The sequence below is a fragment of the Dipodomys merriami genome, unplaced genomic scaffold (genome assembly GCF_024711535.1).
Source record: "Dipodomys merriami isolate MVZ:Mamm:240054 unplaced genomic scaffold, mDipMer1.0.p SCAF_176, whole genome shotgun sequence".
NCBI lineage: Eukaryota > Metazoa > Chordata > Mammalia > Rodentia > Heteromyidae > Dipodomys > Dipodomys merriami.
The window spans coordinates 2,263,861-2,284,760 of NW_027203115.1; the positions used below are offsets into that span (position 1 = coordinate 2,263,861).

Below are 20,900 nucleotides of genomic sequence, written 5' to 3' on the forward strand. Positions count from 1 at the left end.
TTAACTACCAGAAAACTGGTAGTGGCCCTGTGGCTCGAACTGTAGTGATAGCCTTCAGTGAAAAAGCTCAGGGACAGTACTCAAGCCCTGAGTTCAAGCCCCATGGCTGACAAAAAAACAAAGTTGATAATATATATACTATGGTTTGAATTTGGAACCTCATGCTTGCTAGACAGATGCTCTACCACTTGAACCATACCCTCACTCCTTTTTTGACTTGGGATAAGGTCTCACATTTTTTGCATAGGCAAATCTTATCTGCAATCTTATGCATGCAAGGCAAGCGCTCTACCACTGAGCCATCTTCCCAGCCCAGGTCTTGCATTTTCTATTTGAACTGTTTTTGTGATAAACATCTGACCTCCCCAAAATCTAGGAGCCTGATGAATATGAAACACAACCTGTCCAACTCAGTTAGGCAGACTCCCCTCCCCAATTATAAAGAGGACAATGATGCTTTCAAGAAGGCCAACCATGACATAATACCAAATGCTGAGAAAAACAGTCCACGGATTTTCCCATTTTCCTCAGAATAACTAGAGTCATTGTAGCAAACACATCATGTCCAATGGCTGCAAATGTCCCTGTAGTAGTCCACCCCTGTAGTAATGGAACCAAGCAAAAATGGTGGCCTCACAATAAGGATAACTCAGGTGATGGTGAACAAGATGAAGAAAGCATCCCAAAGGCTGTATTTTCTCTTGAGAAATAGGCCATCAAATAGCAACATAAACACTAGGCAGCTAAAGGCAATGACTACCAAGCAATCCTCTGAGAAGGAGGAAAAGTCATTGACCTTTTAGGCCTATAAAACCAGTTTTTCTGTGCTGGGAAAGTGGCTCAGTGGTAGAGTGCTTGCACGAGACCCTGGGTTCGATTCCTCAACACCACATAAGCAGAAAAAAAAGGCAGAAGTGGCACTGTGGCTCAAGTGGTAGAGCACTAGCCTTAAGCTGAAGAGCTAAGGGACAATGCCCAGGCCCAGAGTTCAGATCAGACCCAACGACTGGCTAAAAAAAACACAACAAAACGTGATAAAACCAGTTTTTCTGTATATTAAGCAAGGGAAAATAACTAGCATCTGAAACACATATGGAAATGCATTAATTTCTACAGCATGAATGTTTTGTACTTTCTTAACAAATGAAGAGGCCACTGAGAAAAGGATGGTATACAATAATGCATAAAACAAGCCAAATCCAGAACAGGGCTCAGAGCTCCAGCTGCACTGCAAGGAACAAAGAACCAGCACCTGCGGCTCCTGGGGCATCCACCTGCTGAGTTGTCCGCCTCTGGTGGCAGTATGTGGCAGGCGGCAGCCCTCCAAGTCAGCCGCATCCCAGGCGGTCTCTGGGCCCCATGTTGCAGCTCATGCCCTCGCCACACTCTTGTTCCAGCTGCAGCCACTTGGCCACGCTCAATTTCCTTTCTTTTTAAAAACACTCACCTGTACACGATCATGAAGTTTAGTGCATTCATCAGTGAGGACCTGAAGTTGCAGGCGACACTGTGCAGATTCTAACTCTGCCTTCTTCCTGAGTGTTTGTTCCTTCAGTAAGTCACTAGAAGGGAAAAGTAGTAACAGTTGGGGATTAGGAAGCCTACAACAGACACTATCAAGATAGCATAGTAAATCCATACTATGATACACATATTTTACTGTAAATGCCATAAAAGTGACTAAAATATAAAGAGAAAAAACTCTATAGTCTAGAAATGCTATAGGAGAGTAACAATTAGCACTAAACTTAGCCTACTTGGGTTTTGCTGAAGCCAATAGTTATGGCCAAGAATTTGATTCTACATAAGCGAAATGAAGGAATCAACTCACTGCTTCAGATAAGGAAAATTATAAACGATTAAGTTTTCAGGATAAAAGTCCAAGATAAGCTGGAGACTGAAACCTCCTGGATACCTAGGCAGAGAAGTCTACAAAAATCTCTGATTAACCATCAAAAAGGCTAGACTAGAGGTATGGCTGAAGTGATGAGTGCCAGTCATGGGCAAAAGTCAAGTAAGAACTGGAGGCCCTAAGTTCAGGTTCTGATACTAGCACAAAAATAAATGGATGCCAGGTGGCAGTAGCTCACCCATATAAATCTTAGCATCTCAGGACACTAAGATCTGAGAATTTAGGTTTAAAGCCAGACAGATTTTTTTTTTTGGGGTCCGGTCGTGGGCTGAACTCTACGCCTGGGCGCTGTCCCTCAGCTCTTCAGCTCAAGGCTAGCACTCTACCACTTGAGCCACAGCGACACTTCCAGCTTTTTTTTCCTGCTTATGTGGTGCTGAGGAATCGAACCCAGGGCCTCATGCATGCCAAGACAAGCGCTCTACCACTGAGCCACCCTGCCAGCCCGCCAGACAGGTTTTAAAGCCCAGGTAGATAAAAGTGGACCCCAGCCTATCACCATGCACAAACATCAACTCAAAATGGATTAAAGACCTTAACATTAAACCTGAATCTCTAAAATTACTGCAGGACAGAGTAGGAGAGACACTTGAACTTATAGGCATTGGAAGGAACTTCCTGAACAGAGTCCCAGGGTCACAACAAATTGAAGAGAGACTCGACAAATGGGACTACCTTAAAATAAAAAGCTTCTGCACAGCTAAAGCTATCGTAACCAAGCTAGAAAGACAACCAACTAATTGGGAAAAAAAATATTTACCAGCAACGTATCAGACAAGGGGTTAATATCCAGTATATACAAGGAACTCAAGAAACTAATCCCTCTCAAACCTAACAAACCAATTACTAAATGGGCAAGGGAACTAAAGAGAGACTTCTCAGATGAAGAGATAGAAATGGCAAAGAAACACATGAGGAAATGTTCACCATCCCTAGTTGTGAAGGAAATGCAAATAAAGACAACCCTGAGATACCACCTTACCCCAGTCAGAATGGCCCACATTCTAAAGTCAGCCAACGACAAATGCTGGAGGGCATATGGAGAAAGAGGAACCTTATTACACTGCTGGTGGGAATGTACACTTATACATCCACTTTGGAAAGCAGTCTGGAGGGTCCTCAGAAAGCTAAAGATTGACCTCCCTTATGACCCAGTCATACCACTTCTAGGTATTTATCCTGAACAACAGGAACCAGTATACAAGGACACATGCACCTCCATGTTTATTGCAGCACTGTTCACAATAGCCCGGATATGGAAACAACCCAGATGTCCCACCACAGATGAATGGATCCAAAAATTGTGGTATCTATACACAATGGAATATTATGCAGCCATTAGAAATGACAAAATAATGACATTTGCAGGGAAATGGATGGAGCTAGAAGAAATCATGTTGAGCGAGGTAAGCCAAGAACAAAGAGACAAACAGTACATGGTCTCCCTGATAAGTGGATGATAAATCCAAAATGTAAGGTGATACAACAAAATTAACAGGACTTAAGAAACAAAGAACTTCCACTCATCTGGTCAAACCACTACTAAATAACCCCATGCTGCTGATCACATGTATGGTATATATGTATACTCCGGAGGGGACCCAGGAAGACGACACAGAACTAGAGGGAATCAGGGAAAAACATTCAACAGCGGGACCCATTAGCTGCACAGGACATTGACCAAAATGAACTAAGCAACTTAATGGCAGCGATGGGAAGGAGGGAACAATTGGAAAGAGGGAACAGCTGATGCTATGCAAAATGAAAGAAATGTACATACCACCCAATGTGGAAGAAATAACTATCGAAAAACTCATAGAACTCATAAATGTTATAGACCGTAATAGACAATTTGCTCCAGGAAAGTTAGAATGTGTTTGTGACTTTAACTGAGCATCACTATCCTGCAATACTGTGAAATTTGGGAAATTATGTAACCACTTAATCACAATTAAAAAAAAAAAAAAGTAGTAGAACCAAGAGAAAGGTTCTTCGTCAGTAGGGCAACTTTGGAAGAGATGAAGGCATCTCATGGGACTCTGGTTAGTTGTGGAGAGGGATAAAAACCCGAGGCCAGCCCCACCTAGTCCCTCTGCCTTCCAGTTTCAAGATGTGACCCTTCTTACATGTACCCCATCAGAGGGCTCTGGGAAGAGTCTTTATCTGTTCTTTAGACTTTCAGCCTCTCAGGCTGTGACCTAAATAAAATTATTTCCCCCAAAGAAAAATAAATAAATAAATAAATAAATAAAGCCCAGGTAGACAAACCTATGAAATTGTATCTCCAATTAACTAGCAAAAAGCCAGAACTGGAAGTGTGGCTCAAGTGGTAGAGCTGTGAGCAAAAAAGCCAGACATGAGATTCCAAAGCCAAGCCCTAGTTTCTACGAGCACACATACATAAGAAAAAGGTCTAATATGATTTGTTGGACTAATAGAGAATATACCGTGGAGGGGGATTAGGTTATTCAGGAAATACTCAAAAAAGGTTGAAGTTACAGGATAAGGTACTAAACAAAGGTTAGGTTTTAAGTAGAGGATTAAGGATGGTGCTCAAGTGGCAGAGCACTTGCCTAACAAGTGTGACTTCAAGCCGGGCACCGGTGGCTCACACCTATAATCCTAGCTACTCAGGAGGTTGAGATCTGAGGATTGCAGTTCAAAGCCAGCCCGGTCAGGAAAGTCTGTGAGACTCTGATCTCCAATAAACCACTAGGAAAACCGGAGTGGCTCAAGCAGTAGTGTGCTCGCCTTGAGCTGAAGAGCGTAAGGACAGCGCCCAAGCCCAGAGTTCAAGCCCCATCCCGACCAAAAAAATAAACGAACAAGTGTGACTTCAAACTCCAGTACCACTTTAAAAAAAAAAAAAGAAAGAAAGAAAGAAATAAAAACAGAAGCATGGGCAAGCCTGGGGGGGAATAACATAATAAAAAGACCTATTCAGGGGCTGGGAAAGTGGCTCAGTGGTAGAGTGCTTGCCTTGCATGCATAAGGCCCTGGGTTCGATTCCTCAGCACCACATAAGCAGAAAAAGCTGGAAGTGGTGCTGTGGCTCAAGTGGTAGAGTGCTAACCTTGAGCTGAAGAGCTGAGGGACAGTGCCCAGGCCCAGAGTTCAGGCCCGACGACCGGCAAAAAAAAAAAAAAAAAACCAAAAACAAACAAACAAAAAAGACCTATTCAGCAGAATAATCACTGATTTTCATATGCCTAAAAATAGTTTCAAAATATGAAATGCATAAACAAGAGCAGAATTTCAAACCAATGGGAAAGAAAAATAAAATGAAAATTGCGAAGAAAAAAGCTGGCCCTATTTGTTTTCACAGAAAATTCAAAAGTACCAACAACTACTAAGAGTTCAAAGCTAATAAATTCAACACCAAAAAAATCAACACCACCTAGGGTGGTACATGCCTAGAATCCTAGCAACTCAGGACACTAAAGGGGAGGAGTTTGAGCACAGAAAGACTGGCATGGGCAACATGAGACCCTCAATCTCAAATTTTCTTCTTAAAAAGTTGTAACAAATTTTAAGCTAGGATATTGGAATAGAAAACTAACAAAACAGTTCCTTCACAAGTGGGTAAAATACAAAAGCTTTTTAAAACATCTTTTGGAAATGATAAATGCTGATTTATAAAAGAGGTTATTTATGGAGAAAGGTGAAGTTTGTACTCTATAATTTCCTTTCTTCCTCTCCCTTTTCCAGTTAGCTGTGACTGTATACATGACATCTTCTCCCCCCCATTGATTTTAGATTTTAAAATATGCTTAAAGCAAATATGGCACAATGTTAGGCAAAAGTTTTTAGTTTCTATTACAATTTTGAAACTTTCCACACTTCCTAAGGATACTAGTAAGCATCTTGATCAATGAGTGGTTTTAAGTTTAATCATCCATTTACAACCATAGATTTTGCTTTTATTCTTCCTTTGGAAGTGCTGTGGAGCAAACACAGGGTCTTTAGGCAAGTACTTTACTACTGAACCAAATTGATTTGGCCGTTACAGTAAACTTAGTTTTTGGAAATAGGGCTTCACTATGTAGCCCAGGCTGCCTTGTCTGTGACTCAAATACTGGTATTATAGGCATGCATTACCATTTTTCTCTACTGTTCTTAAAAGTCTATTAAGTACTGTTATTAGCAACTATTCAGGGCTTTAATTTTGTATTCTGCACTGCATGACTACCCTTTACTTACAAAATCTACTGTGAAGATAACTATTGTATGGGGGGGGGCGTGAATAAGGGACATGAGAATCTTTAAGTGCTTGATTTTTATTTTTTTGCTGGTAGCAGGTTTGAATTCAGGGCCTCCTAACTTGCTTGATTGCTTGCCTGGTGATCTCTCCACATAAGCCATACCTTTAGCTCTGCTTTTTGCATATTATTTTGGAAATAAGAATCTTGTGGGCTTTTTTGCCCAGACTGGCTTTAAATGACATTCAGGTACAGCTTTCAGAGTAGGATTACACAGATATAAAAACCATCAACCTTTACCTTTTATTTTTATTTTTTTGTCAGTCATGAGGTTTGACCTATGGGCCTGGGCGCTGTCCGTCCCTCAGCTACTCAGCTCCAGACTAGTGCTCTACCACTTGGGTCACAGCGCCACTTTTGGTTTTCTAAGTGGTTTATTAAAGAGTCTCACACTTTCCTACCCGAGTTGGCTTTGGATACTGATCTTCAGATCTCAGCCTCCTGTGCAGCTAGGATTACTGGTGTGAGCCACTGGTACCTGGCTTTTTTTAAAAAAAAACAAAACAAAACAAACAGGGCCTTCATAATGTGGACCAGGGGCTGGGAAGGTGGCTCAGTGGTAAGAAAGTTTGCCTTGCATGCAAGAGGCCCTGGGTTCAATTCTTCAGCACTACATAAGCAGAAAAAGCCAGAAGTGGTGCTGTGGCTCAAGTGGTAGAGCACTAGCCTTGAGCTGAAGAGCTGAGGGACAGTACCCAGGCCCAGAGTTCAGGTCCCATGACAGACCAAAAAAAAAAAGCCATAATATAATGTGGACCAGGCTCGTCTCAAGGCATCTTCATGCCTCAGGCTCACCACTGATCATTACTTTAAAAGAAGTTTCATAGCAACTCAGGAGGCTGAGATCTGAGGATCGTGGTTAAAAGCCAGTGCAGGGCAGCAAAGTCTATGAGACTCTTATCTCCAATTAACCACCATAAAACTGGAAGTAGGGGGCTGGGAAGGTGGCTCAGTGGTAGAATGCTTGCCTTGCATGCATGAGGCACTGGGTTCGATTCCTCAGCTCCACATAAGCAGAAAAAGCCAGAGGTGGCACTGTGGCTCAAGTGGTAGAGTGCTAGCTTTGAGCTGAGGAGCTCAGGGACAGCACTCGGGCCCAGAGTTCAAGACCCATGACCGACTAAATAAATAAACAAATAAGTAAAATATTAAAAATTAGTTTTAAAAAAAACAACTGGAAGTAGTACTGTGGCTCAAGTGGTAGAGTGCTTGCCTTGAGCTGAAGAGTTCAGGGATAGCACCCATGCCCAGAATTCAAACCCCACAACTGAAAGAAAAAAAAAGAATTTTCAGTACTGGAGAAGGAACTCAGGATTGCACACATGCTAGGAATGTGATATTTGAGCTGAGATACCTCTCCAGTTCCTCATTTTTAATGCTAAATAAACAATTCATGCAGACTCCTTTCAAAAGATGATTCCCTGGGACTGGGAATGTGGCTTAGTGGTAGAATGCTTGCCTAGAGCATGCATGAAGTCCTGGGTTCGATTCCTCAGTACCAAATAAGCAGAAAAAGCCAGAAATGACATTGTGGCTCAAGTGGTAGAGTGCTTGCCTTGAGCAAAAGACGCTCAGGGACAATTGCCCAGACCTACAGTTCAAGCCCCAGGACTGACAGAAAGAAAGAAAGAAAGAAAGAAAGAAAGAAAGAAAGAAAGAAAGAAAGAAAGAAAGAAAGGAAGGAAGGAAGGAAGGAAGGAAGGAAGGAAGGAAGGAAGGGAAGGAAGGAAAGAAGGAAGGAAGGAAGGAAGGAAGGAAAGAAAGGAAAGAAAGAAAGAGATGATTCACTATATATTAGAATGTGAGACAGTCTGCAATGATTCCCAGAGATCCCAAGTCCCAGATAAGGAAAGCTTCATTGAAAATTGACTCATATTTCCTTTTCCAAATGTGTCTACAAAGAACCAAAAGGAGTATCTTTGCTAGGAATTCTTAATACCTACCTCCTTATACGCTCTTCTTCACTGTTATCCAGAGCTTTCAAGGTTCGGGCATAAAGGACAACGATGTCACTGTGCTTAGCTTTCTTGTTACACTAGAATCCAATGGGACACAATTAGTGTGGTTTTAGGAATTCTAACTCTACAATGGGTCCTTACTTACAGTTCTTACCTGAGGGCATTTTCGTGCCTGTCCTTTGAGCCACTTAGAAATGCATCTATATCCAAAAAGGTGCCCACATCGTAATGCTGAGAGCCTGTGGTCCCCAGCATTGGTCCACTGTTCCAAACATATTGTGCAAGTGTCCCCCTCATCTTCCTCCTCCTCCTCACCCATAGATGCAGACTTCTGAGGAGACTGCTGGATGGAAATTTAAATACATTGAAATGAGAAAATACAAAATCAGAGGTATACAACACTATTAAATTAGCAAAAGTGTACAAAAATGATACAAATGAAGTTGGAAAGCTGCATAAGTTGAAGTAAGGCAAAATATAAGCCACAGTATAATGGGTTAGCCGGGTGCCGGTGGCTCACGCCTGTAATCCTAGCTACTCAAAAGGATGAGATCTGAGGATCATGGTTTAAAGCCAGCCCGGGCAGGAAAATCTGTGAGACTCCTATCTCCAATAAACCACTAGAACACGGGAAGTGGCGCTGGGGCTCAAGTGGTAGAACGCTATGAGTTAACACAACAGTAAGGCTACTCAGGAGAGTGAGAAACTGGCTGCCCTCTTTGGTTTTTGATGCAGGAGATTGAGCTCAGAGCTGTGTATTAGCCAAGAGTCCCTGCTACCACTGAGCTACATACAACCCAGCAACACTACATTTTACCAATCACTTGAAGTCACCTAGCCTGGCCTACTTTTTTTGTTGTTGGTTGTGAAGCCTGAGCCCTGTCCCTGATCTCTTTTGCTCAAGGCTACTGCTCTGCTACTTTGAGCCACAGGTTGTCAGGTGGTTAATTGGAGATAAGAAAGAGTCTCAGACTTGCCAGGCGCTGGTGGCTCATGCCTGTAATCCTAGCTACTCTGTAGAGGCTGAGATCTGAGGATCAAGGTTCAAAGCCAGCCCGGGCAGGAAAGTCCATGAAACTCTTATCTCCAATAAACCACCAGAAAACCAGAAGTGGCGCTGTAGCTGAAGTGGTAGAGCACTAGCCTTGAGCTGAAGAGCTGAGGGACAGCATTCAGGCCCAGTTCAAGCCCCACGACCGACAAAAAACAAAATACCAGCTGCTGGCTTTTTTTTTTTGCCAGTCCTGGGGCTTGAACTCAGAGCCTGGGCACCGTTCCTGAGCTTCTTTTGCTCAAGGTTAACACTCTACCATTTGAGCCACAGCACCACTTTCTGCTTTTTCTATATATGTGGTACTGAGGAATCAAAACCCAGGGCTTCATGCATTCAAGGCAAGCACTCTACCACCAAACCACATTCCCAGCCCCTGGCCTTTTTTTTTTTTTTTGTTATTGGTCATGGGGCCTGAGCACTGTCCCTCCGCTCTTCAGCTCAAGGCTAGTGGTCTACCACTTGAGCCATAACGCCACTTCTTTTTCTCCTTATGTGGTGCTGAGGAATTGAACCCAGGGCCTCATACATGCAAGGCAAGCACTATTAGCATTGAGTCACCTTCCTAGCCCCCCCCCCCCGGCCTACTTTTGATTGTAGAAGATTCTTGGATTTCCCCCCCCCCTTCATTCAAATTAAGAAAAGTAGCTATTTAAAATTCCCAACAACTAGTAACCGCCCCACAACCAACAAAAAACAAAACACCGGCTGCTGGCTTTTTTTTTTTTCTTCCCAGTCCTGGGGCTTGAACTCAGAGCCTGGGCACCGTTCCTGAGCTTCTTTTGCTCAAGGTTAGCGCTCTACCAATTGAGCCACAGAGCCACTTCCACCTTTTTTTCTGTGTATGTGGTACTGAGGAATCAAACCTAGGGCTTCATGCATGTTAGGGATGCACTTTACCACTAAGCCACATTCCCAGCCCTTCTGGACTACTTTTCTACAAAGCCTGCAGCTTTCCACTTTAAATTACAGCCTCTTAAAAAATCTAAACCTTTTATTTAAAAATGTTAAAGCCAGGTCCTGGTGGCTCATACCTATAATCCTCAGGAGGCTAAGATCTGAAGATCATGGTTCGAAGCCAGCTCAGGCAGGAAAGCCTATGAAACTCATCTCCAATAAAACAGCAAAAAACTAGAAGCAAAGTTGTGGTCCAGGCACTAGCTTTGAGGACAAAAGTTCAGGGATAAGTCAGGCCCTGTGGCTCATACCTGTAATCCTAGCTATTCAGGAGGCTGAGATCTGAGGATTGTGGTCTCAAAGCCAGCCCAGGCAGGAAAGTCCGTGAGACTCTTAGCTCCAACTAACCACCAGAAAATGGAAGTGTTGCTGTGGCTCAAGTGGTAGAGTGCTCACCTTGAGCTGGAAGAGCTCAGGAATAGTGTTCATGCCCAGATTTCAAGCCCCACGACCAGCAGGAGAAAAAAGTTCAGGCACCTAGGCCTTGAGTTTAAGCCCAAGGAGAGAGAGAGAGAGAGAGACACACACACACACACACACACACACACACACACCACACATACACAACCACACATACACACCACACACACAGAGAGAATATGTAAGCCAGGAGTGGCTGGCTCACACCTGGAATCCTATACACTCATGAGGCTGAGATCTGAGATTGCCATTTGAAATGAATCCAGTCAGAAAAGATTGTGTGACTAATCTCCAAAGAACCAGTAACAAAGAGCTGGAAGTGCAACTGTGGCTAAAGTAGAAGAGCACCAGCCTAGATCAGAAAAAGACAAAAACCTAAGAGGAGGCAAGGCCCAGCACTGGTACAAAAATAAGTAAGAATGTTTGAGCTAGACTTAGAAAGCTTACATCTATAATGTAAGGAGGAGCTAAGGCAAAGATGAGGATACTAGTTCAAGACCAGCCTGGTCAAAAAGTTAGGGAGACCTCTATATCAACAGTCAGTAAAGTGGTACACATCCATCAGCCATCAGCTACATGAGAGGCAAAGGTAAGAAAATCATGGTCCAGGGTAGTCTCAGGCAATAACTTGAGACGCTACCTGAAAAATAATTAAAGCCAAAAGGGAACTGACGATATTGTGTAAGCAAAGAGCATGTGCCTAACAAACAGAAGACCCTGAGCCCAAACTACAGTAGTGCCCAAAGGGGCAGAAACAGAGTGATGACTTTTATATTACCTGTTTGGACTGGGTATTTCCTTCACTGATGAATGGCACTTCTTCCTCTGCTGTGGTAACTCTTTCTTGCTCTTCCAAGTTGTAGTCAGAAATGAATAAGGCAGTTAATACATAAAAGAAGGTATGAGTTAGCTATTAGATGTTAGGATGAGAGCTGAACTCACTATAGTTTCCATTTCTTTCTTTCTTTTTCTTTTTTTTGCCAGTCATGGTGCCTGAACTCTGGGCCTGGGCACTGTCCCTCAGCTCTTCAGCTCAAGGCTAGTGCTCTACCACTTGAGCCATAGCACCACTTCTGGATTTTTCTGCTTATATGGTGCTAAGGAATTGAACCCAGGGCCTCATGCATGCAAGGCAAGCACTTCCTCTACCACTGAGCCACCTTCCCAGCCCCTATAGTTTCCATTTCTAACTGGTAGTTTACCTATAAAAGTGAAGACTTCACCAAATAATACCAGTGACTTATTATCTTATTTTTGGATATTCTCAAACATACATTAAAAGACAAAGTTATAGTAATATTAGTACCTATCCGATTTTAAAAAATGAATGTCTGGTGCCATTGGCTCAAGCCTACTCAGGAAATCTGAAGATCACTGTTTGGACCCCGACCAGAGACAAATTCACAAGACTCATCTTCAATTAATTCTGTATCCCTTATACTATACCTGGGAAGTCATTTCTAGAAGTACTGGTTCCTTTTAGTGGGAAAAAAATACTGAAAGACCATAATCTGGCTATCAGTAGGTTTTTAATGAAATCAAGACATCTATTGTAGGAGTGTGTGCCACCTACTACTAAGTTCCATCTACATAACATTTTACTAAGATTAGAAAGTGACACCTTAAGCAGGAGGCTCATAATCCTAGCTACTCAAGAGGCTGAGACCTGAGGATCTCAGTTTGAAGTCAGCCAGGGGAGGAAAGTCTGTGAGAATCTTTTTTTTTTTTTTTTCCTTGACTAGTCCTGGGGCTTGAACTTAGGGCCTGGGCACTGTCCCTGAGCTGCTTCTGCTCAGTGCTAGCACTCTACCACAACGCCACTTCTGGCTTTTTCTGTGTATATGGTACTGAGGAATCAAACCCAGGGATTCATGCATGCCAGGCAAGCATTCAACTACTAAGCCACATTCCCAGCCCCTGTGAGAATCTTTTTTGTTGTTGTTGTTTTTGGTCATGGGCTTCACTCTGGGCCTACATGCTGTCCCTCAGCTCTTCAGCTCAAGGCAAGCACTCTACTACTTGAGCCATACCACCACTTGCAGTTTTCTAGTGGCTTATTGGAGATGAAGAGACTCATGGACTTTCCTGCCAGGGCTGGCTCTGAACCACAATCCTCAGATCTCAGCCTGAGTAGCTAGGATTACAGGCATAAGCCACTGGCACCTGGCTTCCCTATGAGAATCTTACCTTCACTAAACTACCAAAAAAGCCAAAGTAGAACTCTAGCTGAAGTGGTAGTCTTGAGCAGAAGAATCTCAAGGATAGCACATAGGGCCCGAGTTCAAGCCCTAGGACTGGCTTAAAAAAAAAGTGATATTCAAGCCCCACGACCGACAAAAAAAAAAAAAAAAAAAAAGTGATACCTTAGATAAGGTATTGGATTTATATAACTTCTTTTTTTGGTCAGTCATGGGGCTTGATCTCTGGGCCTGGATGCTGTCCCTGAGCTCTTTAGCTCAAGGTGAGCACTCTACCACTTGAACCACAGCACCACTTCTGGTTTTCGGGTGGTTAGTTGGAGATAAAGAGTCTCACTGAGTTTCCTGCCCGGGCTGGCTCTTAACTGCAATCCTCAGATCTCAGCTTCCTGAGTAGCTAGGATTACAGGCATGAGCCATCAATGCGTGGTGGATTTATATAATTTTTCTTTTTGAGACTAAAGGGTTTCACTATATAGCCCAAGCTGATATTGAACCCATTATCCTCCTATCCTTCTGCTTAGCTTCCCTAGTGCTGTGATTACAGATGTGTCATCAAGCTGGGCGCTGGTGGCTCACGCCTGTAATCCTAGCTACTCAGGAGGCTGAGATCTGAGGATTGCGGTTCAAAGCCAGCCCGGGCAGGAGAGACCGTGAGACTCCTATCTCCAATAAACCACCAGAAAACCGGAAGTGGCGCTGTAGCTCAAGTGGTAGAGCACTCGCCTTGAGCTGAAGAGCTGAGAGACAGTGCCCAGGCCCAGAGTTCAAGCCCCACAGCCGACAAAAAAAAAAAAAAAAAAAACAGATGTGTCATCATGCGCAGCTGCAAAAACTTTCAAATGAATAATCTACTTATTTTATAGATTTTTTTTTTTTAAAAAAAAAAAAGGAAAGTGAACGTAAAATGATATCACAGGGATTGCTTCACTGGAATACAACTAGGTAAGTCAGATCAAATTCTGTCAGGATCATCACAGCCAGTTCAAAGTGCTGAATTCTAACATAGGAACCAATGGCATTTGAGAGAAAAAAAGGAAAATAACAAAGTACAACTACAGTTTTTAAGTCTTCTCAAAACTTAGATGTTAGTCTTGTGAATGCTAACCTGCATAAAATACTGACTGACCTTCTGAAATGACAGGTTCTTCTGCCTGACCAACCACCTCTTCATTCTCTATAGAGCTGTCACTGTCAGAATGAGAACCACCTGATACATGCAAGTCTTCAGATCTGGGATTTCTAGTTTCTGAATCAGAAGAGGCAGCTGGCAATTGAGGCTGGGTCCTGCTCACTTGAAAGTAAGCATCCAATGGTGCTCTCGACCTATGTAGCCAAAAGGACAGCAACAAAATTACAGTACAGTGAACCTTTGTCACGAGAATAGTATACAGTGGGGGCTGGGAAGGTGGCTCAGTGGTAGAGTGCTTGCCTTGCATGCCTGAGGCCCTGGGTTTGATTCCTCAGCACCACATAAGAAAAAAAAAAAGCCGGAAGTGGCGCTGTGGCTCAAGTGGTAGAGCGCTAGCCTTGAGCTGATGAACTGAGGGACAGCGCCCAGGCCCAGAGTTCAGGCCCCACGACCGGACCAAAAAAAAAAAAAAAAGAATAGTATACAGTGATAGGAAGACAAATCCTAATAATTTCAATCCAGTGCTGAGCCATTAAATGCAGTCTCTGAGAAATGAAAGACTTGGGCAAACACAATGAGCCTGGATGCTTTTTTCTATTCAATCATGGTTTCTCCTGCTTAAATAAGTGAATTCTACAGATGGCCTGTAGCCATCTGTACCTTTAAAGGACATAACCCAACAACTTGTCTGCTGATATTAGGGAGTAGAAAAGGGTTGTCACTGCCCAAATATGGGTATACAGGATTCTGCCACTGCCCCTACCCAAGATAAGGACCTTTTGAGGAATATTATGTGGCTTCAGTCATCACGGTTTCACCTTGTTATTTTCCTTTTAAAACTTAAATCATTGCAGGGCACAGGGCTGTGGCTCCTACCTGTAATCCTATTTACTCAGGAGGCCGATCTGAGGATCATGGTTCAAAGCTAGTCCTTGAGACCCTTACCTTCAATAAACTATTCAGAAAACACCAGAAATGCTCTTTAGGTGAAGTGGTAGAATGATGCCCTTGAGCACAAAAATGCTCAGGGACAGCACCCAGACCCAAGTTCAAGCCCCAGGACCTGGGCGTAGGGAAAGGAGGAGGGAGTAATAGCTAAGCATGCTAGTATATCCCGTAATTCCAACATTTGGGAAATGGAAGGATCTTGAGTTCCAGCTCAGCTTGGGTTATGCAGCAAGATCCTATATTAAATAATAATAATACTAACTACTTGCTGTGTAGCCAGAATGAGCATGAGCTATTGTGCCCCGATTGTATGAAATATTATTTTACACTGGCAACTCAAGTCTGTAGTCATACTAACAGCAGGCTGAGACCACAAAATCCAGACTCAAGGAGCAGTCCAATTTCAGAGTTATTGCAGATAAATCCCATATTACTAGCTTCCTCATTTTCAAAACAACAGGTTAACAAATAACCTGGATGCCATTTATCATCATCTCAATATCTTCATTGTGTTTGAAAATAAATGGTTATGACTCAAGATTCCTCCACCTGCCTATGTAGAAACAACTCAGATCCAAGGTTAAATACCAGCTAACCCCTCCATGTTACAGCTACAAGTTTCTTAACAATGTATCTTTGAGGGACAAAATTTCCTTCACATATAAAACTTTTCTTTTTGAGACAACAGGGTTTCACTATATAGCTCAAGCTGATATTGAACCCATTCTCCTCCTGCTTAGCTTCCCCAGTGCTGGGATTACAGATGTGTCACCATGCCCAGCATGGTCAACATCATAAAAACATTTAAAAGGCCAAATGTAAGAAATTAAAAAAAGGCCACCACTGTACACTGGTGCCTCTTGCCTATAATCCTACATATAGAAGGATGAGATCTAAGGATTGAGGTTTGAAACCAGCCCTAGACAAACCTGAGACTCTTAAATTAACTAGAAAAAGCCAGAAGGCCAGAAGTAGACATGTGGCTAAAGTGTAGAGTAGCAGCATGAACAGGGAAGAGCTCAAGGCCCTGAGTTCAAGCCCTAGTATATGTCGCCAAAAAAAACCAAGGTAATTGTTATTTTTCATGTAACTGTCAAGCCTTATTCTTCACTTAAGCCCTTAGAGAAATAAATCCAAAACAAAAACTATGGTAGAACACCTGTGACCCACACCTGTAATCCCACCTACTCAGTAGGCTGAGATCTAAGGATCGAAGTTCTAAGCCAGCCAGGCAGCAAAGTCCATGAGACACTTAAACTCCAATTAACCAACAAAAATTATAAAGTGGAGTTGTGGCTCAAGTGGTAGAGTGCTAGCCTTGAGCAAAAAAGAATAGGGACAGCACCCAGGCCCTGAATTCAAGCCCCAGCACTGGGACTGGCAAACATAAACTATAGAAGAAAACCATTTTGGGGCTTGGGTATGGCTCAGGGGTATAGTGCATGCTTTGCACGTGTAAGGGTCTGGGTCAGATGCTCCACATATTAAAAAGAACCAAAATTTATAGGCTGCTTCTAACAAGCTCCCAATTTTCAAACTTATTAGTACAACTTATCCCATCAATTATTTAGTAAATCAAGGCCCATCCTTTTTTTTTTTTTTTTTTTGCCAGTACTGGGCCTTGAACTCAAGGCCTAGGCTCTATTCCTGTGCCTCTTTGTGCTCAAGGCTAACACTACCACTTGAGCCACAATGCCACTTCTGGCTTTTTCTGCTTTATGTGGTGCTGAGGAATCAAATCCAGTGATTCATACATGCTAGGCAAACACTCTACCACTAAGCCACATTTCCAGTCCATGGTCCATCCTTTCTAACTTAAGGAGAAAATGGGGAGCCAGCCACCTGTTATTACTATGATTTCAGTTTGGCAGCTCTGGGGGTATGACCAGAGCCCAAGGCGATTTCTAGAGTGACACTAAGTGAATTCTTTTGTGTGTGTGTGTCAGTTGTGGGGCCTGAACTCTGGGCCTGGGCACTGTCCCTCAGCTCTTCGGCTCAAGGCTAGAGCTCAACCAGTTGGGCCACAGTGCCACTTCCAGGTTTTTCTGCTTATGTGGTGCTGAGGAATTGAACCCAGGGCCTCATGCATGCAAGGCAAGCACTCTACCACTGAGCCACCTTCCCAGCCCACTAAGTGAATTCTTACATATAACATTTACCTAGCACTGCCTGTTCTCTGAGACGCTCCACCTCTTGCTCTATGTAATGCAGATTCTCTTCTCCTCCTTATTCTCACTGGCCCTCCACTGTGGTTCAAATTTGAAGGAAGAGGTCTCAGGGATTCCAGCATGCCATGAAGTCTCTGCAGCCCAGTGATGAAGTTGGTTATAGAAGCCAAGGAAGATACTCGGTTTCTGTGGTTAGCATCAGACATGTGCCTATGCTCCTCTGAAGTTCCTGGATTGCTGTTTTCCACATCCTCTACTTCGGCAGTCAAGTCAACAGACTCTGGCAGGGCAGGTTGGAGCGGGGGTGGTGTCTCTTGACTACTGACCAGTACAGCAGGAGCAGGTGGTTCGGTAGGATCACCTAACTGATCCTGAAGATCACAGTCCATTGCTTCATGAGCCATTACTGGGGGAATAGTAGTCATAAAGAGAGTATTAGTAAAATTGAGAAAATACTGTATCTGTGATCTAACCACGTCTTTCAGAATCTCCTCCAGCAAGAATCTACACAACTAAGAAAACTAAAGACTTTACTTAAGTCAACTTCTCTTCCCATAAAAAGTTTTTTTGATTTTTTTTTTTTTTGGGTGGGGGGCCAGTCGTGGGGCCTGAACTCCGGGCCTGGGTGCTGTCCCTCAGCTCTTCAGCTCAAGGCTAGTGCTCTACCACTTGAGCCACAGAGCCACTTCTGGCTTTTTTCTTTTTGCTTATGTGGTGCTGAGGAATCGAACCCAGGGCCTCAGGCATGCAAGGCAAGCGCTCTAACACTGAGCCAACTTCCCAGTCCCTGTTTTTGTTTTTAACATAGGGCCTTACTATGTAGTCCCAGGCTGGTCTTAAACTCAAGACTCCCTGCTTCTACCTGTCAAGTAATGGGATTATGCATCACATACCCTGAGAAGTACTTATGTCAGGGCTTGGCGTCACACATCTCTAATTCCACAATTCTTGGAATTAAAGGCACATTCCAGGTAGAACTGTGAATTCAAGACCAGCTTCTCTTTTAAAAAAAAGAAGAGAGAGGAAGGGGTGAGAGAGAAAGAAAGCAAGAAAATGAGGGCTGGAAAGGTGGCTCAGTGGTAGAGTGCCTGCCTTGCATGCATGAGGCCCTAGATTCAATTCCTCAGCACCACATAAACAGTGGTAGAGCGCTAGCCTTGAGCTTAAGAGCTGAGGGACAGTGCCCAGGAGTTCAAACCCCACAACTGATGGAAGAAAAGAAAAGAAAGAAGGAACATAAGTTGCTTTAGAACAACTGAGGAGTCAACACTAGTAATAGAAGTTTGGACTAGAATGGATGCAGTGGAGCCTGGTACTGGTGGCTCATGCCTGTAATCCTATCTACTCAGGAGGCTGAGCTCTGAGGATCTCGGTCAAAGACAGCCAGGGCAGGAAAACCAATGAGACGATCTCCAACTGAGGACAAAAAGGCAGAAGTGGGACTGTGGCTCAGGTGGTAGCATACTAGCCTTGACCACAAAAGCTCAGGGGCAGTGCCCAGGCCCAGAATTCAAGCCCCAGGACCAGCAAAGGTAGGGGAGTGGGGGGCGGGGGGAGGAGAAAGAAAAGAAAAGCAAGGCTGGAAGCACTTTAGTAGATTACCAACAGTGAGCAAAAGAACCCATTGCAACCCCGAGGCCCTGAGTTCAAATTCTGATACTAGCAAAAGTGCCACAAAACAACTCAAGCTCTGGGCTGCAATGTACTCTTTCAAATACACCAAAATAAAAAACAATAAGCCTCCCATACTATATGGCAGAAAAACTGAATGTTTTAGTCTCAATAGTAAAGTTCCTGCAACAGCACCATTCTGTAGTTAAGTTTCCCAATTGGCCTGGGAGTGAGGGATGGGGGTTGCAACAGTGCTGCTAGACCCAAGAGGCCACTGAGCGCGGCGCCTGCAAGTGTGTAGCTCCAACAAGGGATACCACGTCCCTCGGGTGCCCAGGACCTGCAGGAATTCCCTCGGAATGGGGGATCGCTGCTCTGGGTCACTTTCTTCACTTACTACCTAGAAGTCCTCAAGTGGCTTGACTGACCTCAGCCTAACTTGTCGGCCCGTAAAAGAGAGATGTGAAGACACTTCGGTCACTGCGTGTCTGAGAAAATAAAATTCTATTCCATTGAACGTGGAATTAGTAGACTAGTAGCTGGCCTTGGGGGGGAGGGGCCGGAAGAACGCCGAGCTCCGCCCTCTCCCCCCCCCACAGCCCAAAGGCGCAAACTCGCCTGCCATCCCCTCCCCCACCCCCTACTCCCATTACCCCGCCTCACCCCCATCCCCACCCCTGCCCCCCCACTCCACGCTCATTACCTCCCCACTCCCACTCCACAGCCTCCCACCCCCACCGCCCCCCATCCCCACTCCCACCGCACTCCCGGCCCACCACGGCCCGGACCTCCTCAACCTCGACCTGCGGCCGCCCAGAATCTCCTCAGGCCGCCAAGTTCCAAACCCGCCAGTGGCCCACCTTCTGCGGCGACTCTAGGCCCCACGACTAGGGACCGTAACCCAGTGAAGTTAGGCCAAAACTGGAGGCTCGAAGCTTGGAGAGAAATAAGCGGCCAGTTTTGCTAAGGCCGAAAGACCGCGGCAGTCAGCCAAACGAGCTCCGACGTTTACGGTTACCTCGGCAGACTACGGCGCCGACCGGAACTTCCCTTCAAACAGCTCAAGCTCCCCGCCCGCGACGCGGGCCAAGTAACCTCCTATTGGACAGCCGCTCCAGCCAGCGACCAATCATCTCTCTTCTTCTACTGGTCATCGCTGGATAAAATGGGGTTCTCATTGGTTAGTTGTTCTTAAAGGGCGGGAACACGTGCTAAACAGTCTCATAAAATTGGTAGACTTGCCTGTCTGTCATTCGCGCCCAACCCCCGGAACAGACAAGCGGAAGTTTTTTGTTTTTTTAAATAGTTTAATCGAACTTTGGAGGGAAAAAGGTTTAAAGATTTCGCAGTCCATTTTTTGGTTGTGGGACAGGACCTGGATACTGTCCTTGAGCTTTTCCCGCTCAAGGCTGGCTGGCTACCATTTGAGCCAGGCTCCACTTCTGGCTTTTTGTGATGAATTGGAGATTAGAGACAGACTTCGAACTGCGATCTTCATCTTCAGATCTCATCCTCCAGAGGAGCTAGGATTACAGGCATGAGCCACCAGTGCCCAGCTCTGCTCTGAGTCCACTTCAAAATGGAAGTGTTAAAACTATGACTTTTTAGGTTTGGAATTGTGATTCAGTGGTAGAGGACCTGCCTAGCAGGCCTTGAATGCAAATTCCAGTGCCACAAACACTCAAAACCTGTGGTTCCTACTGCCTCTTCCTACTCTTGGTTGGAGCTTACCTTTATCCAAAGGATAGTAGCTAATGGAATAATTCATCTTCAGATCTCAGCCTCCTAAGTAGCTAGGCTTACAGGTGTGAGCCACCAGTGCCCAGCTCTGCTGTGGGTCCACTTCAGAATAAAAGTGTTAAAACTATGACTTTTTAGGTTTGTGATTCAGTGGTAGAGGACCTGCCTAGCAGGCCTTGAATGCAATTTCCAGTGCTACAAACAAATAATCAAAACCTGTGGTTCCTACTGCCTCTTCTTACACTTGGTTGGAGCTTACCTTTATCCAAAGGATAGTAGCTAATGGAACAATTTTTAAATATTGCCTCTAGAATTCTGGACCCTCGATAGGGAATAACTTGTTCTTATTGGTCTTCTCATGGAGTTGAAGAGCTTGCCAACGCTACCTTAAGCGAAAAAGAATTCCCACTATTTCTTTCACCTGATACCACTCCAATAAATTGCCTACTATTATAAATACCTCACTTCACTTAACAGCAAAGGGTTTTCAAGCCTCTCATTTTTTATAAGATGAATCACACTTTTTTATTGAAACTTCAGGCAGGC

At 44.1% G+C, this 20,900-nt stretch overlaps 1 protein-coding gene and 1 pseudogene across 3 annotated transcripts in view; both read right to left on the reverse strand.

Moving 5' to 3' along the window:
- Positions 1-19,659, reverse strand: part of Rfwd3 (ring finger and WD repeat domain 3) — a 33,132-nt gene extending 13,473 nt beyond the window's left edge. The window contains exons 1-8 of one of the 3 annotated variants that reach the window (XM_070026292.1): positions 19,475-19,658; positions 17,897-18,003; positions 16,995-17,409; positions 13,885-14,081; positions 11,336-11,406; positions 8,284-8,472; positions 8,115-8,206; positions 1,448-1,562 (exon numbers count right to left, since the gene is read on the reverse strand). In XM_070026292.1, coding sequence (XP_069882393.1) covers positions 1,448-1,562; positions 8,115-8,206; positions 8,284-8,472; positions 11,336-11,406; positions 13,885-14,081; positions 16,995-17,407 — 1,077 coding nt within the window. In that variant the 5' untranslated portion in view covers positions 17,408-17,409; positions 17,897-18,003; positions 19,475-19,658. Of the gene's footprint in view, positions 1-1,447; positions 1,563-8,114; positions 8,207-8,283; positions 8,473-11,335; positions 11,407-13,884; positions 14,082-16,994; positions 17,410-17,896; positions 18,004-19,474 lie in introns of all 3 variants that reach the window. The other 2 variants (XM_070026293.1, XM_070026289.1) reach the window with 2 other exon arrangements.
- LOC138829715 (solute carrier family 35 member G1 pseudogene) lies at positions 411-1,270 on the reverse strand (annotated as a pseudogene).
- Positions 19,660-20,900: the final 1,241 nt, after the last annotated feature.